The sequence below is a fragment of the Delphinapterus leucas genome, chromosome 13 (assembly GCF_059928025.1).
Source record: "Delphinapterus leucas isolate spDelLeu-1000000601 "Yukka" chromosome 13, BTC_Dleu_Yukka2, whole genome shotgun sequence".
Taxonomy (NCBI): Eukaryota; Metazoa; Chordata; class Mammalia; order Artiodactyla; family Monodontidae; genus Delphinapterus; species Delphinapterus leucas.
Window position 1 is genome coordinate 5,387,292 of NC_143141.1, and position 16,965 is coordinate 5,404,256.

Genomic DNA, 16,965 nt, shown 5'->3' on the forward strand with positions numbered 1-16,965 from the left:
ATAGCTGATTCATTTTGTTATATAGCAGAAACTAACACAACATTGTAAAGCAACTATACTCCATAAAGATGTTTAAAAAAATAAATAAAATCCATGGAAGATGAATGATAAAAAAAAAAGAATAAAGGCAAGAGAGCTGGGAAGAGATGTGGCTAAGATGGAAGGAAAAGGCTAAACGTAAGGGGTTGTCTATGACCGGTATTCAATACCTATTGATTTGAACTGGATTCAAGTGAGTTGGGGTGTGGGAGCTATCCTTCTGAAGCTTCAGAGATCCTGATGCAGACCTTGAAGTTGAGTCTAAAGTTGTTTAGAGAGGTGATTCCTAAAGCCAGTTTGATCACTTTAATCGAGTTTGCAGGAGACAGAATACCCTCCTACAGGCATTGTGGGGATAGTCTCCAAAAATGGCTGCCATCAGTTCCTCTGGTCCTTCACGTGCATTGTTGTGCATGTCGAGAGGTGGAGTCTATTGTTCCTGTTCTTGAATCTAGGTTGAATTTGTGACTTGCTTTGACCAACAAAATGCAGTGGAAGTGCCCATCTGGATCTAGTTTTTTAAAGGTCTTCAGCTTTCTCTTGGAGGCCAGATACAATATTTCTTGTCCAAATGTTCTGAGATCACCTTGCTGTAAGGAAGCTCAAGTAGCTGTAAAAGCTAGTTGTAAAAACATGAGGAGAGAGAGACAGTGAGCTGTCTGGTCATACTCCAGTTGCTCCAACCATCTTAGTCTACACATGTGAGTGAAGAATATATTATATATTCCAGCCCCAGCAGACACCACATGGAGCAGAAAAATGGTCCAATGGAGTCCAATCTAGATTGCAGAATTGTGAGAAATAACAAACTGTCAATGTTTAAGCAACTAAGTTTTGGGGTGATTTGTTAGATAGCAATAAATAACTGAAACATATAATATTACCGTTGGATAAATGAATTCTATTTCACTTGGAGTAAATTGCTGGGAGAAATAAAAATGAATCTATTCTGTGCATTCATGGTTCCAAGCATTTTATATGTGTCTATTATTGTATCAGAAACATGATACAAGGATAAATAAAATACACACGCTCTACACTCAAAGAGTTCGTATTTGGGGGAAAAGGTAAATAATTACAGTGCACAGTAATAAGTTTAATCTAACAAACATTTGCTAACCATCTACTATAGGCAAGATCTCTTTCTGGTAACTGTGAACAGGGTAGAACTGTGAACAGGGTAGAACTTCCTGACTGAATATGAAACATGGGAGAAAGAGAATTAATATAGGTGACCCTCAGTTTCCTGCTTGGAAGAAAATGGTTCTACCATTTTCATCAGGTAGAAAATGGGTTCGTAAAACCAAAACAGAGGTACAGGCTTTGGGAAACTAGGATCAATTCAGTATAAATAGTTGAGTTTTAGATGTTATGTATGTTTCTAGATAAAGTTACCCAAGGTAGAGCTGAATGTGTGATTCTAGAGCTCAGAAAACAGACCACAGATGGGAAGAGGGATTTTTTTCCTCTTTAGGTTTGCTAAAGCAATGGGCAAGGATAATATGCGGCATGAGAAGGAAAGAAGATTACAGAAAGGGACCCTGGAAAATTTTAAGGGAGGGGTGGCATGGAACAGAGAAAGAGAAACCACCAAACAGTATGAAAAGGGAATATGAAAATGGGGCTATGAAAACCAGGAGGGAATCTTTTCACAGATCCAAGGAGGTTTCAGAAGAAAACTGGGGTGACTAGTGTTGACTACAACACAGAAGTCAAGTGAGGTTGAAGAGTTTCCATTAGAGCTGGGGATCCAGAGCCTGCAGACGTCCTGGACTGCAGAGTATGGGAGATATTGCAGCAAATGGACCAGGGATTAATGAGAAAGCAAAGCATAGCCTGCCTTTCTAAGAACCTTGACTTTGAACAAAGTTTTAGATATAATCTGTTGACTTCCTAACAATGAAAGGTGTGATTTACTCCCCAACACCACCACTACCACAAACACATTTTCCCTCCTATCCTGCCTCCAAATATAGTTATACCATAATTTTAGTTAAATAAATGTTGAATATTTACGCCATTGTTACAGGTAAATACTATTTATGGCTGAGCCATATAATGCTATTTGACTACATCTCTTTTCGTATACCAACTTTTGTTGCGCTAGAAGCTAAAAATTATTTTTCTTCATTTGATTAAATTTCTCTATATTTATCATTAACTCATTCCTCAACTTTCCAAGAGGTAAATGACCTCTCAATGCGTTAACCACACTGGGAAATCTGTCTTCTTCCTGAAAACGGTCTATCTGGAACTTGCTCTCAATTGCCATCCTGGGATTTCCATTTACCGTCAGCCTGGAGAAACTTTTTACCACTCTCCTAAGTTGGATCCCTTATTTCTGAGCCTTCTTAGAGGATGTTCTCTTTTTTGGAGAAGCACCTCTTCCAGTAGACCTCAGACACAAGGTACACGGGAAGTAAATATCTTGAGGGCTTACATGTCTGAAAATCTCTATTTTGTCCTCATATTGGAGAATAACTGTTTGAGTATAAGACTGCAGGGAGCACATCACTTTTCCTTCCAAGTTTGGAAGTGATTCTCTGTTTTGCTGGGAAACTGGTAGCCCTTTCAATCTAGAAACTCATGTCCTTCAATTTTGAGATATTTCAATTGCCTTAGTGTATATATGTAAAAACAAATTAGAAGATCACCAAAGAGAAGACACCATTTTAATAGCAAAATAGCCCAAACTTAACATGAAATATCCAAAATCTCTATGAGTAAAACTATAAAACAATCCTGAATGAACCAAATGCATATTTGAACAAGTGGAGAGACATCCTATGTCCTTGGCTAGGAAGACGCAATCTCAAAAATAAGTTGATCCTCCTTATATTAATTTAAAAATTTAATGTGAACTCAATAAAATGTCATCAGTTTTATTTTTCCTGGAGTTAAGCGTACTAATGACAAAGTTCATTTGGAAGAAGAAAACATGCACGAAAAGTCAGGAAATCACTGAAAAATAGGAGCTTTGGGGTGAGGTTAGGGACATAGCCCCTACAAGATATTAAAATATGTTTTAAAGTCTCTGCAACTGAAACAGTGTGGTATTACCACATGAATAGCAAGTGGACCAATAGAATAGACTAGATAGTCCAGAAATAGATCTAATAGGAAATGGAAATTGAGTATAAGTTAGAAGGGGCATCTCAAATCAGTGGGTAAAAGTAAAAACGTAGTATTGTGGTAAATGGGCTGTCATCTGAAAAATGATTCAATGGATTCATTCCTTGCACTGCACACCAGTACAAATTCCAAATGGATTGAAGATTTAAATTTTAAAAATTAATCTATATGAGTATTGGAAATATGGGTGGATTCCTCTATAATCAGGGAATGGGTAAATATCAAAAGCAAAGTTAAAAACACAAGGGACAAAGTGGGAAAGAAAAATATTTGCAACTTACATCACAATGTCTTAGTTCTAATATGTAAAGACCTTTCAACAACAGGGATGAAAAAGATCAACATCGCTACAGTAAAATTGAAAAAAGCTAAGGGGCTAGCGCTCCTTACACTGCTGATGGGAATGGAAAATGATATTACCCCTACGAAAAGGAATATGGCAATATCCAGCAAAATTACATATACATTGCCCTCTGACCCATGTATTCTACATTTGGAATCTATCCCCCAAATAATCTTGAAAAGATGCATGCATAAGGGGACTTCCCTGGTGCTCCAGTGGTTAAGACTCTACGCTTCCATTGCAGGGAGCACAGGTTTGATCACTGGTCAGGGAAATAAGATCCCACGTGCCCGCGGCGTGGCCAAAAAGAAAGAAAGAAAAAAAAGATGCATGCATAAGACAACATAATTCTTTACAACATAATTTGTAATAGCAAAAGACGGGAAACATCTGAGATTGGCTGTATAAACTATAGTATAACCAAGCCACACAATGGTGTACCGCGTAACTGTAAGAATGAGAAACAGCTCCATATACAGTTAGGGAGTGATCTCTGGAATATATTGAGTGGGAAAAGCAAGGTGGGAAAATTGTAGTTAATACACGACGATTTATCTGTAAGACGTGGGGAGATTAGATATGTATGCCTATTTAATTATATTACAAAACGGAAGGGTAAATCAACATCACTTTTAGAAAGGTGTACCTGTGGGGAAGGGGAGAACAAGAAGGGTAGAAGATGGACTTCTCTGCATATACCTTATTTTGCAGACTTGCTCTTAGAAGAATGTAAATATTTTGCATTAGTATAAAACAAAATACAATTTAAGCAGCAATTCCTAAAAAAGCACAATAAAAGAAAAAAATCTAACTGTATACTGAGTCAGCAAAACTACATCAAGAGGAATCATTTCACATGACTTTAGAACACACCGACCTGACTTTACATTCTAATGGGAGGTTCTCAAGGCATAAAACAGTCCCCCCAAAATCTTGAACTGTTTTTAGTCAACAAAATATTGATGGCGTCGTTAGTATGATCATCCTTCTGAGGCTATTGTGTATATTGTGGGATAAAGCAAATGAATAACTAAGTTGCTGCTGGCGGACTCAGTTGGGTGAACAGAAGCAGTTGGGTTTTTTTAGCTCTCAGCAGCTCCACAGCTAGCCTGCAGGACGGTCTGAGCTGACATCTGCAGCAGAATCTTCATGATTCCAGAGATTTCTTCCTGCCTGTAGCAGGATCAGTAGCTCTTGGCAGCCCAGTGTTTTTCTGGGTGACTTTGGACTATATCCTTGGAAGAATAGACTAGAGTCTATTTCTTCCCCTTTCTAAACAATTCTATAACCATTTCTGTTTAAACTAGCCAGGGAGGATTACGTGCATTACATCTAAACCACGGCCTATTCAGAGGTGTTAGCTTTTGCCAAATAAAATTATGTGGAATCTCAACATAAAAATGGGTAAGAGCAGCGCTACTCCTGTTGAAGTACTGATATTTGGAAGGAATGGGAGGTGGGGAGAGGGCTGGGACCAGGCACACATGCGCCCACTGCCCGGGATGGTCGCTAAGGCACCTCTGAAGAGACCTGGGACTCCTGAAACCCAATTTGAAAGTCGATTTTAACATGCCCGCCATGAATGATTAAACTTGCACATCGAGTTGTAGCAATTGTTTAAATGGGGTATCACGTTCCCCGGATGGTATGTGCAACCACAAGGTAGGCTGCAGAGAGATGAAAGCTGGTTTTCGCCTCTCACAGCAAAGTAGGCATTGCTCTCAGCACCCCCAGGCTGGACTCTGCGATCGCTATCAGTGGGGCCCGCAGGTGGGGCTGAAGCACTCGGTGTCCTGCCCACAGCGCACACAGCCCGTTTCCTGTTAGAGTCGTGGCCTGGCCACAACTTCTTGGCTCCTGACCCCGTTTCTCAGAGTGGCTTCTGCTCAGAAAGATGGCTTCCCCCAAACCCCGGCTCTCCTCCCTCAGAGGTGTACTCGTGCCAGGTTGATGAGCTATTTCCTCTGAGTATTTAAAGCTATGATTCAACTCGGTTTTGCCCGTGTCCCCGGTTCAGACAAGCATGTTGATGGCTGCAAGGAGGCGCACCCACTCTGAGCCTTGCTGACACTCCTCCGCAGCCAGCTGGTCAACCACTCAGCATCAACTCAGGATGAGCTCCTAGTACCTCTCAGGGCTCTTAACTCCCCCTACCTCAGCAGATGCCACAGTCACGTGTACACTTCCATCCTGTGGAGGATTTGAGTGCTATTCTCCCTCCATCCTTACCCTAGTAGCCTAGAAGAGCCCTCGTACTCTTTTAACCTCCTGAGAGCCAGTCCTAAGCAGCCCTGCTTCCTCTCTGCAAGACTGTTCTAGACCCTCCTAGTACAAGGTACCTCCCCAGGAAAGTGCCTACAGCCTCCCACAACTTACCTCGTCTCCCTGCAACAGGCAATTCCAGAGAGGAGACGGTACCCCTCTCTGCCCCAGCCTGGTCACACTAGCTAATTGCATACCCAGGTCAAGTCCCTGGACTGACCGTGTCTCAGGTTCCTGGGTTTAGAATATGTGGGTAATAAGGTCTCTCTCTGCTTTACGAGAGTATAACTCGAATTTAATAAATGTTTCCAGCATATAATAGACATACATGGGTTGTTTCTTTATACATCTTAGACAGCTGGTTATTCACTGATTCTCTGAAATGGACTCCACAGTGTAAGGACATTTGAAGTCATAGAAGAGAACGACATTATTCTATCAATAAAAGTTAGGTACTGGTCCTGATTGGAAATGCTTGGCATTTAAATTTTAAAATATGCACATGAGTTAACCGGCACGTGAAGACCTAATATTTGTGCTGGATATTGGGTGGCCTTGTGAGAGGGAATGGAATTCTTCTTTTGCTCCTGGATGTATTTTAAAGAAGGTAGGTACAAAGTAATTTGACATAAGAAAAGATAGATCTAAGCATTCATTTTGAATGACACATATCTCATTTTAAAAGGTGGGAATCTATGTTGAGACTGAGGGATTGAAATTTTTTTTTTTTTTTTTTTTTTGCGGTACGCAGGCCTCTCACCGCTGTGGCCTCTTGCTTTGCGGAGCACAGGCTCCAGATGCGCAGGCCCAGCGGCCATGGCTCATGGGCCCAGCCACTCCGCAGCATGTGGGATCTTCCCGGACTGGGGCACGAACCCGTGTCCCCTGCATCGGCAGGCGGACTCCCAACCACTGTGCCACCAGGGAAGCCCCTGAAATTTTAAACTAAGTGAAAAAGATGTCGAGATTTTTCAAAAATAAAGGCATGAGACCAACGGTTCATTAATGTATTTTAAAGCATATATTTACCGTATACATTTAACACATTTAATACAAAATACATTTAATGTATTTAAATCATACATAATAAAAAAAGAAAAGCAGATCATTCTATTAGAGACTACGATGATAGCAATAAAATTTCTCACTACCATATATTTTCACATATAAATCTTCTTAGTAATTAAATTCCTTTACTTTTTTTAGCCATCCAACTAGCACGCAAAATTTTAAGTGCTACAAAAATTAGACCACTTTCTTCTACTGAAAATCTCACGAAAATCTCATTTTTCTTTGATTTTCAGTAGTATCTACCACAGCTGTTTTATTATTTAAGTTGTCTGATTTTATTTTTTTTTATTTTATATTGGAGTGTAGTGGATTTACAATGTTGTGTTAGTTTCAGGTGTACAGCAAAGTGATTCGCCTGATCCGTGCTTTTTTTAGACCCTTTTCCCATATAGGTTATTACAGAACATTCAGTGGAGTTCCCTGTGCTGTACGGTAGGTCCTTGTTGATTATCTACTTTATATACAGTAGTACCACAGCTGTTTTAAACATTGTCTGCTTTAAATTCTTCTGGAACATTCATGCCACACCCGTGTCTTCTAACCAGCCTTCCAAACTTACCCAGCTCTTTCCTTTCTCCGTAGGGCTGCTATTTACCACTCACTCAGTGATTTTCATGAACAGACCTCTGAGGCCATCAAGGCCCAGTATTAAGGAGACAGATATATGTCTTCCAATGTGAAAAGTTGCAGACGTCCAATGCAGATATGCTGATGTGCTGCTCCTCTATGCTTCTCTGTAAGAATGAATCGCCTCAAGTCAAAACTGCCTTCCTTTCCAGATCTTGCTCTCTTTCCACCGCTAAACAACTGACCTAGGTGATAACTAATAACAATAACAAACGTAGCAATACCAACACTTGTTGAGTGTTAAGTTTGTGTCAAGAACTGTTGTAAGAGCTTCCTTTGTATTTATTCACTTAGTCTCCCTGTACAGTTCTTATAAATTCTAATGTTACAGATGAGGAGACCGCATCACAGATGAGTGAGAAGATTTTCCAGAGATCCCACAGGAAGCGGTAAACCCGGGATTTGAGCTCAAGTGTCTTGGCTGCCATGCTGCCTCCACCCAAAGGGCATTTAAAATCTGTCGTCTTTTAAAAATCAAGCAAGTAACCATCCTTTTTTGGCTGTTGAATAACTCATCTGATCTGGCACCCATCCTGTGTCTAAACCTTTATGCAGAATCAACAAATGTTTTAGACCATTTTTTGGAAAGACCCAGAAAATTATTTGAATTAAAATTTGTGTCTGGCATGAAAGATTAAAAAGTTGTTTTGAGTTCCTTTTAAGAAGTTCCCACAAACAGGTCCAATTAAGCAAGCCCTCTGCAGCATCTTAGTGGGGTTTCAAGAACTGTAGGCCTGCAGCTGTAGCCAGGATACATCAATGCACGTGCTCTGAGGCTGAGGCCCTGTTACAGCAGCTCACACCTCGCTCCCTGCTCTGCTTGCAGCCCTGTAAGTTCTCCCAGACCCCTGCCCTGCACCCTGCATCCCAGGCACTGTCAGAGGTGTTCAGAGGTAGGAAGCTATTGTGGGTTCGTGAAGGCACCATTCCAGTTCCTGTGTCACCTACTGGCTCATAGAGAAATGCCACTTTGTCAACTTAAAATCCTTCAGTTCAATTGTTAGCATTAAAAATCTCTTAAAGACGTGCCCTTATTTTAAGGCATTAGTTATTCTGCATCGTGTGCAGTCTCACAGTTGCTGAATGGGATTGAGCAGAGTGCCTGCATCCAGTTATGGAAGAGGGAGAAACAGGAGACCCATTTCTGTTGAATTCCAGGGTCTTCTGAGAGCCCACGACTATAGCTCAATGTTTAGTCTTATCCCCGGCAACCTAATGACAAGTTTCATCTTCAGACTGTGACTAGGACATTCACAGAGTAAAGTATTTGAATAATGCCCTTCATTATCAACAGGCTCATACACTCAGTCCCCAGAGTGTCAAGAGTTCTTTCTTCTGCTCAGCTTTTCTGAAGATCAGGGCTGCGAGAAAACAGGCAAGACTTCTGCTTCGTCTCTATATGGTTTGACTGCTTTTGCGGGCATCAGATAAAGAAGATTCTTCCAGAACCTTGAGTTATAAGACAGAGATTTATCGGCCTGCCACTTCAGAACTCTGTGGGATTTCAAAAGCTTCAGTGATTGAGGCAAGAATGTGAAGTCACCGACCGGTGTAAATTCAATTAAGATGATTTTAATTTTCCTTTCCACTAGTGCTTCATGGAGTCCACTTTCAAGTTCATACCTGACTTCATTAGACATATAACTTTTACTCAGGACAATTATCAGTCTTCGGCTTTTCTCTATCAATGAATGGATTTCATCAACAACAGCTGAAAATACGAGAAGTGGCAGATTAAGAAAACTGAAAGGGTGGGCATGAGATTAAAATCATTTTGCACAGGGCTTCCCTGGTGGCGCAGTGGTTGAGAGTCCGCCTGCCGATGCAGGGGATGCGGGTTCATGCCCCGGTCCGGGAAGATTCCACGTGCCGCGGAGCGGCTGGTCCCGTGAGCCATGGCCGCTGAGCCTGCGCGTCCGGAGCCTGTGCTCCGCAACGGGACAGGCCACAGCAGTGAGAGGCCCGCGTACCGCAAAAAAAACAACAAAAAAAAATCATTTTGCACAGTCCTATTTTGTATTAACTCAAATTCACTAGTAAGTTTTTCTTTGAGATAAACCATTAATTCTCAACTTTATATGCCTATTAAAAAAGCAATCATCTACACAATGATATAATGAATACCTACTTGGCACTTTCTCTGTGCCATACCTTCTTCTAAATATTTTATGTATATTAACTCATTTAATCATCATAATGACCCTATGAAGAAAGTATTGTGATCACCCCCATTTTACAGATGAAGAAGCCAAAGCAGAGTGGTTCAGTAACTTGCCCAGAGTCACGTGGCTAGTAAATGGCAGAACCAGAATCTGAACCCAAGTGGTCTGGTTCTGGAGTATATGTTCCTAAACATTCCACTATCTTGCCTCTTTACATGGATGGTGGAACATGGTAAAATTTGAATTAAAATTTTTTCTTACAAAATCCTGCCATTATTCTAGACCACAGGTTGATAAATTTTTTCCTGTAAAGGGGCCAGGTGGTAAATATTTTAGCCTTTGTGGGTCATACAGTCTTTGTCACAGCTACTCAACTCTGCTGTTGTAACTCAAAAGCAGCCACAGACCACACATGAACATATGTGTAGAGATGTTTCAATAAGAGTGGCAGGCAGGACCTGACCTGTGGGTGGAAGACTGCCAACCTCTGTTCTAGACCTCTAGCCCTCCTCAGATAGAGTTCTTAGCCAAAACTAATCATATCGAATATACAAACATTCTTTATTTTTATTTAAAAACTAAGAAGAAATCTGTTTTTAAAATGGCTCCTAGAAAAATAATGGAAATGTTGGGTTGGCCCAAAAGTTCTTTTGGCTTTTTCTGTAACATCTTATGGAGAAACCCAAATGAACTTTTGGGCCAACCCCAATATAATAAAATTGATGTAATCGATGTAAAGTCAAGCAGAAATACTTTGTACGTGACAGAATGTCTTCTTAGATACAAAGAGTGATGCACAAAAATATCACAGTGTTGAATGCATCTGACAATTTGGCATATTATTCCTTTTGAGAAGTTATCTATTACTAAAAAGTATTCTCTATTTCTGATTTGTAATATTTTCCCTTCTTAATTTGTAACCCAGGAGGGAAAAAAAAACAAACAAACACAACTGCTTCTTATTTCCTACTCTGTCCTAAATGCCCAGCTTAGAATTTGGCACAAGGATAGTGCTCAGTAAATGTTGGATGAATGAATGAGTGATGGTAACTATGAAGACGTCTGTATTGCATCATCCGTGATGCGTCAGCATCCAACATAATTTGACACCAGATTCCAAATCTCTGGAAGATTTCAAAGCTCTGGAGGACTTTCAGAGAAAACATGGAAATGTTACTAAATTTCTTTGATTTTGACTGTAATATACTTCAATATATGTGTTATAGCCATTTGTATTCACATATTAATTAAAAAATAAAATTTCACAACTGAATTATTCTAGGAATCACCAATCTCCTTTTATTCATCCTTTGCCATCAGTCCTAATTTCTACTTCAATTTTCTCACCAATGTTAACGCGATAAAGAAGAAACATTTTCTGGTAAGAGTTAACCTGTTTTATAGTCCAAAGGATCACATATTAAATTAAGAACTGGTTCTGCTGTACAAAATATCATGAAAAGAGGTGTTCTTACTGTGGGGTATTTCTAGATAAATGCCTCATGACAATGATTATGGACCTGCTTCTGAGAATGGAATGCCCACTTCCTTTCTCCAAAGACTCAGAGAACTGTGAAGCCAAGTGAAGAGATCAGGTCCCCAAGAGGCCATTTTTGGAAACAGTGCAATCTTCTCATCTTCTCACTACCGCTTGTATTGATTTAGCTGATTATTTCTGGTTTAGAGGACTACTTCATTTGTTTGTTTTTAAGCAAGCAGAATAGCCTTCTGTAAGGCTAAGCTCTTTATCTTCTAAAAGCAAAGATGAAGTTAAAGATGAAAACTCCACTAGTTTTCTATCTGATATTTCCTTTCTTACCTCTTCCAGGCACCACATCCCGTTCAAATATGCATAACTTATACCCAAAATGCTTCTCCAACACCCTGGGCAAAATCTCCACAGCAAAGGTGTGCTCCTCTCCGTTCTCGGGCCGACATTCTTTTAGGTAAGACACAAAAGCATCGTACGTTTTCCCATCTAGGAGATAAGGTTGACTCTTTTAATTAGTGTGAAAATAAGGGTTTACTTAAGTACAAATTTGAGCGAAAGTTCTGAAAAATGGGAACAGAATCATTAAAAAAGAAGAGTTAAATATAGCATCCTCACCTCTAAATGCATCGAACAGTGTGCGTTAAATATGTGCAGTTCTTTGTATATTGATCGTACCTCAATGAAGCTCTTAAATAAAAGTAATATATTTTTCATAGAAAACAAATAATTCTATAACTTAATGACAAATTTAGCTCAAAGCAAAGTGAATTAACTTCATTATTTTTATATTAGTAAATTAGAAGTTGTAAATGTGAATAATAAATCTATAAAAACTCAAAGGAAAAATATGAAAATTATTTTATGACTTTGAGGGGTTCAAGACTTCATGGGAGAGGTAACTGTAGCTATGATGGAAACAGCAAGAGAACTAGAATTAGAAGTGGAGCCTGAAGATGTGACTTAATTGCACGATGAAACTTTCAACGGATGAGCAAAGAAAATGTTTTCCTGAGATGGAATCTACTCCTGGTGAAGATACAGTGAAGAGTGTTGACCTGACAACAAAGGACTCAGAATATTACATAAAGTTAGTTGATAAAGCAGCAGCAGGGTTTGAGAGGACTGACTCCAGTTTTGGAAGAAGGTCTACCATGGGAAAAATGCTATCAAACAGCAAACCATGCTACAGAGAAATCATTTGTGAAAGGAAGAGGCAATCAATGCAGCAAATTTCACTGTTGTCTTACTTTTAAAAATTCCCACAGCCACTCCCACCTTCAGAGGCCACCACCCTGATCAGTCAGCAGCCATCAACATCGAGGCCAGACCCTCGAAAAAAGACCCAACAAAAAGATTATGACTTCCTGAAGGTTCAAATAATGTCTAGCATTTTTAGCAACAAAGTATTTTTAAGTTATGGTATATACATTGTTTTTTAGGCATAATCCTATTTTACACTTGATACACTACCCTATGGCGTAAACATATTTTTTATATGCGCTGGGAAACCAAAAAATTCGTGTTACTGACTTTATTGCGATATTAGCTTTACGCAGTGGTCTGAAACTGAACCCGCAGTATCTACAAGGTATGCCTGCACATTAAAAAGTCTTCCATGTAGCACACCACTATCAAGAAAGTCAAAAGCACACCACTATCAACAACCTGGGAATAACATTTGCATTTTATATTATAGACAATAGGCTAACTCCCTAAAATGTAAATAGCTACTAAAAATAAGCACGCAAAAAAAAAAAAAAGTCAACAACCCAGTAGAAGCATGGGCAAAGAATATGAATGGGTACTTTGAGAAAAAGGAAATACAAATGGGTCTTAAACACATGAGAAGTTGCTCATACTTTTGCACAGTAAGCAAAACGCAAGTGAAAACTACACTTCGATAACCCCTCAGATTTTATCTATCAGATTGGAAAATATCCAAAAGGTTGTGGGTAAGGCTATGAGAACAAAATGTACTCCTGTCCTCTGAAGGTGGTAGGCAGTAGAGAAATATGGAGCGCAAATTGGTAATATCAATCAAAATAACAACTATATCCACCTCTGCACTTCTAGTAATTCCACTTTAGGGAATTTTTCCTTCAGTTACACTGCACACATGTGAAACAATAACTGGACAAAAGTTATCCACCACGTCATTTCTGCAGTAACAAAAGGTCTTAAGCAACCCAAATGTCCATCACACGGTGACTAAATAAACAATAATACTTCCACAGAAATAAAACACTGTGCAACCCTAAAAAATGAGAGATTTTATAAACTAATATGGAAGGGTATCCAAGGTATAGTACAGCAAAGTTCAGAATAGGGCACATAGCATGCCAAGATTTGTCTTTTAAACAGGAGTGAAATAAGATTCTCTATTCATATTCATTTGGATATACTATCAATGTGGGATGGGGTGGGAAACAGGCACGGGACAAGTATACATGTATAATTTCTAAGACTTTTGGTGTTTGAACTACGTATGTCCTACACACACACACACACACACACACACACACACACACACACACGAAAACAAAAGCAAGTGCAATGGATTAGATTTATTTTTTAAAATTTGGTAGCTATTTTGAATCTTGAGGACTTCTAGTCACCTGCAAAAATAGAGAAACTGAGACAGTCACCAGATAGAAGCTGGAGTAGATGAAAAGTGGCAGATCTAGGGGACTGGAACTCAGGTCATTTGGTGTGCACTTCAAGGTTCTTACAAGTACATCATGCAGCCTCCTTTGCCAGGTTAAAATAACGAACCATAATACAATTTTTTTTTTTTTTTTTTGGCCTTGCCGCGTGGCACATGGGATCTTTGTTCCCTGACCAGGGATTGAACCCGTGCCCCTGCACTGGAAGCACAAGAGTCTTAAGCACTGGACAGCCAGGGCATTCCCAATTCAATTCAATTTAAATGACCTTTATTGAGTGTGAACTTTGTAAAGGCACCAGATGGCGTGTGAGCAATGACATTCAGACACACAGTCCCTGGGCCTAACCATCTCACAGGGCATTTAGAAGGACACGACACACATGCATGAAACAATTAGAGAACAACTTTTGGCAACAGATAAGTAAGCACAAGAAAAAGTGGCCCAGACAGCATTCGTAACGGACGCTTCGTTCAGATCAATTTTTCTTATGGAAAACTTCTACCGCCAATATGTCTACAACATAATCAAAATGAGGTGAAGATTAATGTTTATTCATATAGCTTCTTAATAAAACTGTAAAATAAGAAATCCCAGCATGACGACATTCATTACCTGTTAAGGTTTCATCTCTTCCCAAGAAATGTCTATAAAATAGAACCAAGTCAACTCTGTAAATGGCACCCACGGTCACTAGGCACACAATGACCACTGAGATCAAAACAGCTACAATCATTCCTCTAGTGAAGATGTGGCCGGGGATGTCAACTGGGTCTTCTAGAAAGAAAAAGAAAATGGGAAAAACTAGAGAAATTTCACCAGCATCTTTCGCCATCACTCTGTGGTGGTCAGCTTTTACCTTTAACACAAATCTACTTGTCTACCCAACACATTCCATTGAGTTACTCTGCAGTCCTGCCTTTAGTCTCCAGTGGTGACTTCTGTGCTCCATAAAAATGTGTACAAGGGTATTCAGAGACGTGAACTGAAAGCACTACGATGTAGTCTGTCCACACTTTTGGAAGTTGGATCTCTAGGATGATAAGACACTAGGATGAGATTCAGAGGGACCCACACCGAAACCTCAGCTAGCGGCTTGGGAACATATATGGAGGCGCAAAACCTTGAGAGAGCAAGCACTGAGCAGAGTCTGTGTGGGCTCCAGCCTGGCTCCACCATCTACTTTGTATCCTAGGGAAAGTCACTGATGCCCTAACTCTTAGAATTTCATCTGTACACATAATACAGCTATCAAGCTAGTAATATTTTCTCCTTCACTTACAGGGTTGCTGTTTTGGAGGAGGGTTAAACATTACACATAAGTAGTTGACACAGTGCCTGGCACTCAGCTCTGAGAATTTTTGTATATTTTTATATGAAAGTGTCCTTTGAGAAAAAGATTACGTTTCCTAGATTGATTCAGTTTATGCTCATTGTGGACAACATGAGATAACACAGAGGAGTATAAAGGATAGAATAATTGTTTAATAACCATCCCACAGTGTGGCAACAGCCACCGCCAACAGGCTAGTACATTTCCTTCCAGGTTTTGTTTTTTCCCTGAAAACATTTACTTAGTTGGAACCATCTGGTGATCACTCTTTATTTCGTAACATTATATTAGGAGCATTTCTCTAGGTCTTTAAAATTATAATTCATACTATCTCAGTATTTAGATTGACTGCAATTTTTCATAAATATACAGAATGCTGCAATGAACACAGGCATAAACCCTTATCTATGTTTCTGATTATTTTCCTAGAGTAGATTCTAATGGAGGTGGGGTTTCTAGGTCAAAAAGAGTAAGCATACATAAAACTCTTGCCATCGTGACACAATTTTAGGGATTATCTTTCCAGTAAAATTAATTATTAGGATGTAAGTAAGCAATCATCGTTGCTTAGTAAGTGAACTCTGAATAAAGCCAGCCCCTGGGGTTCCTGCATCTCTGAAAGGCTTACGTATCTATGACTGTGCCGCACAAATACACACACTCTCACGTTGGCCCACACACTCCTCCAGGGATAATGGTGGAGTCAAAGACCCTATTCCCCACACAACATTTGTGAGCCCAGCAGAAGGAAAAAATGATCAGGGTAGAAACACCTATGGCAGAGATAGCACAGCCATGCATCGATCTAGGACAGTTTACAGAACTACTTCTGAGCAGCTCCTGAGTCTGTGGCCCTCGGTTGGACTGTTTTGGTGGATGATGCCCTCCATCAGGCGGGCACTGAAAAACTCTGAGTCCAGTGATCAGAGCCATCAACTAACTGTCCACTTGCCAAGTCCAGGGACTATCCCAAGAGAGGGAAGCCTAAGTTAGTCTTTGTTGAACGAAAGACCACACCCAAGGGCCCCTGTGCCCAGGGCCCAGCTAAGGTAGGGTGGAGGCGGCAATTACTCCTGGACCACTGGCCTCATCCTACACCGAGCAGCAAACTTTCCTCCTGTTGTTCAGAGTGTGCTAGAGCTGCCCAGGCCACCCACCCTGTGACTCACCCACCAGCATCTCCAACCCTGAGCTCTACCTACCTCCCTGCTCTGGGCCCCTGGTTGCTACACAGGATTGGAATATGTTTGAGAGCAAAAGAATATGCTTGAGGTTTTCATTCTCTGCTTGGAATCAGGGCACAGGGGATTGCAGCAAGGGCTGAGCACCAGCTCTGCCACTGAACGCCTGTGACACAGGGCAAACCCTTCACCTCTCAGGAGCTTGGTTCCTGGTGTGTAAGATGAGGAAGTGATGAGCGACGACAGGTCTCTCAGCTGCTACATTCTAGATTTCCACAAACTGCCAAAGATAAAATTTCTCACACCTTTTTTCAATAAGATGAAGCTTTTGGTGTCTATGCCTCCCTCGCTGGCTGCAGTGCAATTATATGAAAAGTTTAGATTGTTTTCATTAACAGTCTCAATTCTCAGTATTTTTGAAGCAAGCCGTTTGCCTTCTGAAGTCCTGTAAGAGAGGAAAATGGTTTAGCAATAGGCTTTGTGTCATTGCCAACACGTTACCCATGAAAGAGGAATTTGTATGTGCAAATACATCTGCACAAAGACACGGCTCTGTGGACTCCAGGGAATAGTCCCCTCCTGGTGGGTTCTCTTCAAGTGTGAGCCTCCTGCTCCCCGGGGGTCTCAGCCCTCCTGAGACCATCTGGGGACGGCGCTGTA

The 16,965-nt window shown here is 40.4% G+C and overlaps 1 protein-coding gene across 4 annotated transcripts in view; it reads right to left on the reverse strand.

Annotated features, from left to right (window-relative positions):
- Window positions 1-6,752: 6,752 nt before the first annotated feature.
- IL18R1 (interleukin 18 receptor 1) overlaps window positions 6,753-16,965 on the reverse strand; it is a 41,035-nt gene continuing 30,822 nt past the window's right edge. For 3 of the 4 annotated variants that reach the window (XM_022599020.3, XM_022599021.3, XM_089922567.1), the window contains 4 exons: window positions 16,611-16,750; window positions 14,407-14,568; window positions 11,456-11,614; window positions 6,753-9,185 (listed from right to left, as the gene is read on the reverse strand). In XM_022599020.3, coding sequence (XP_022454728.1) covers window positions 8,830-9,185; window positions 11,456-11,614; window positions 14,407-14,568; window positions 16,611-16,750 — 817 coding nt within the window. In that variant the 3' untranslated portion in view covers window positions 6,753-8,829. The other variant, XM_089922568.1, reaches the window with a different exon arrangement.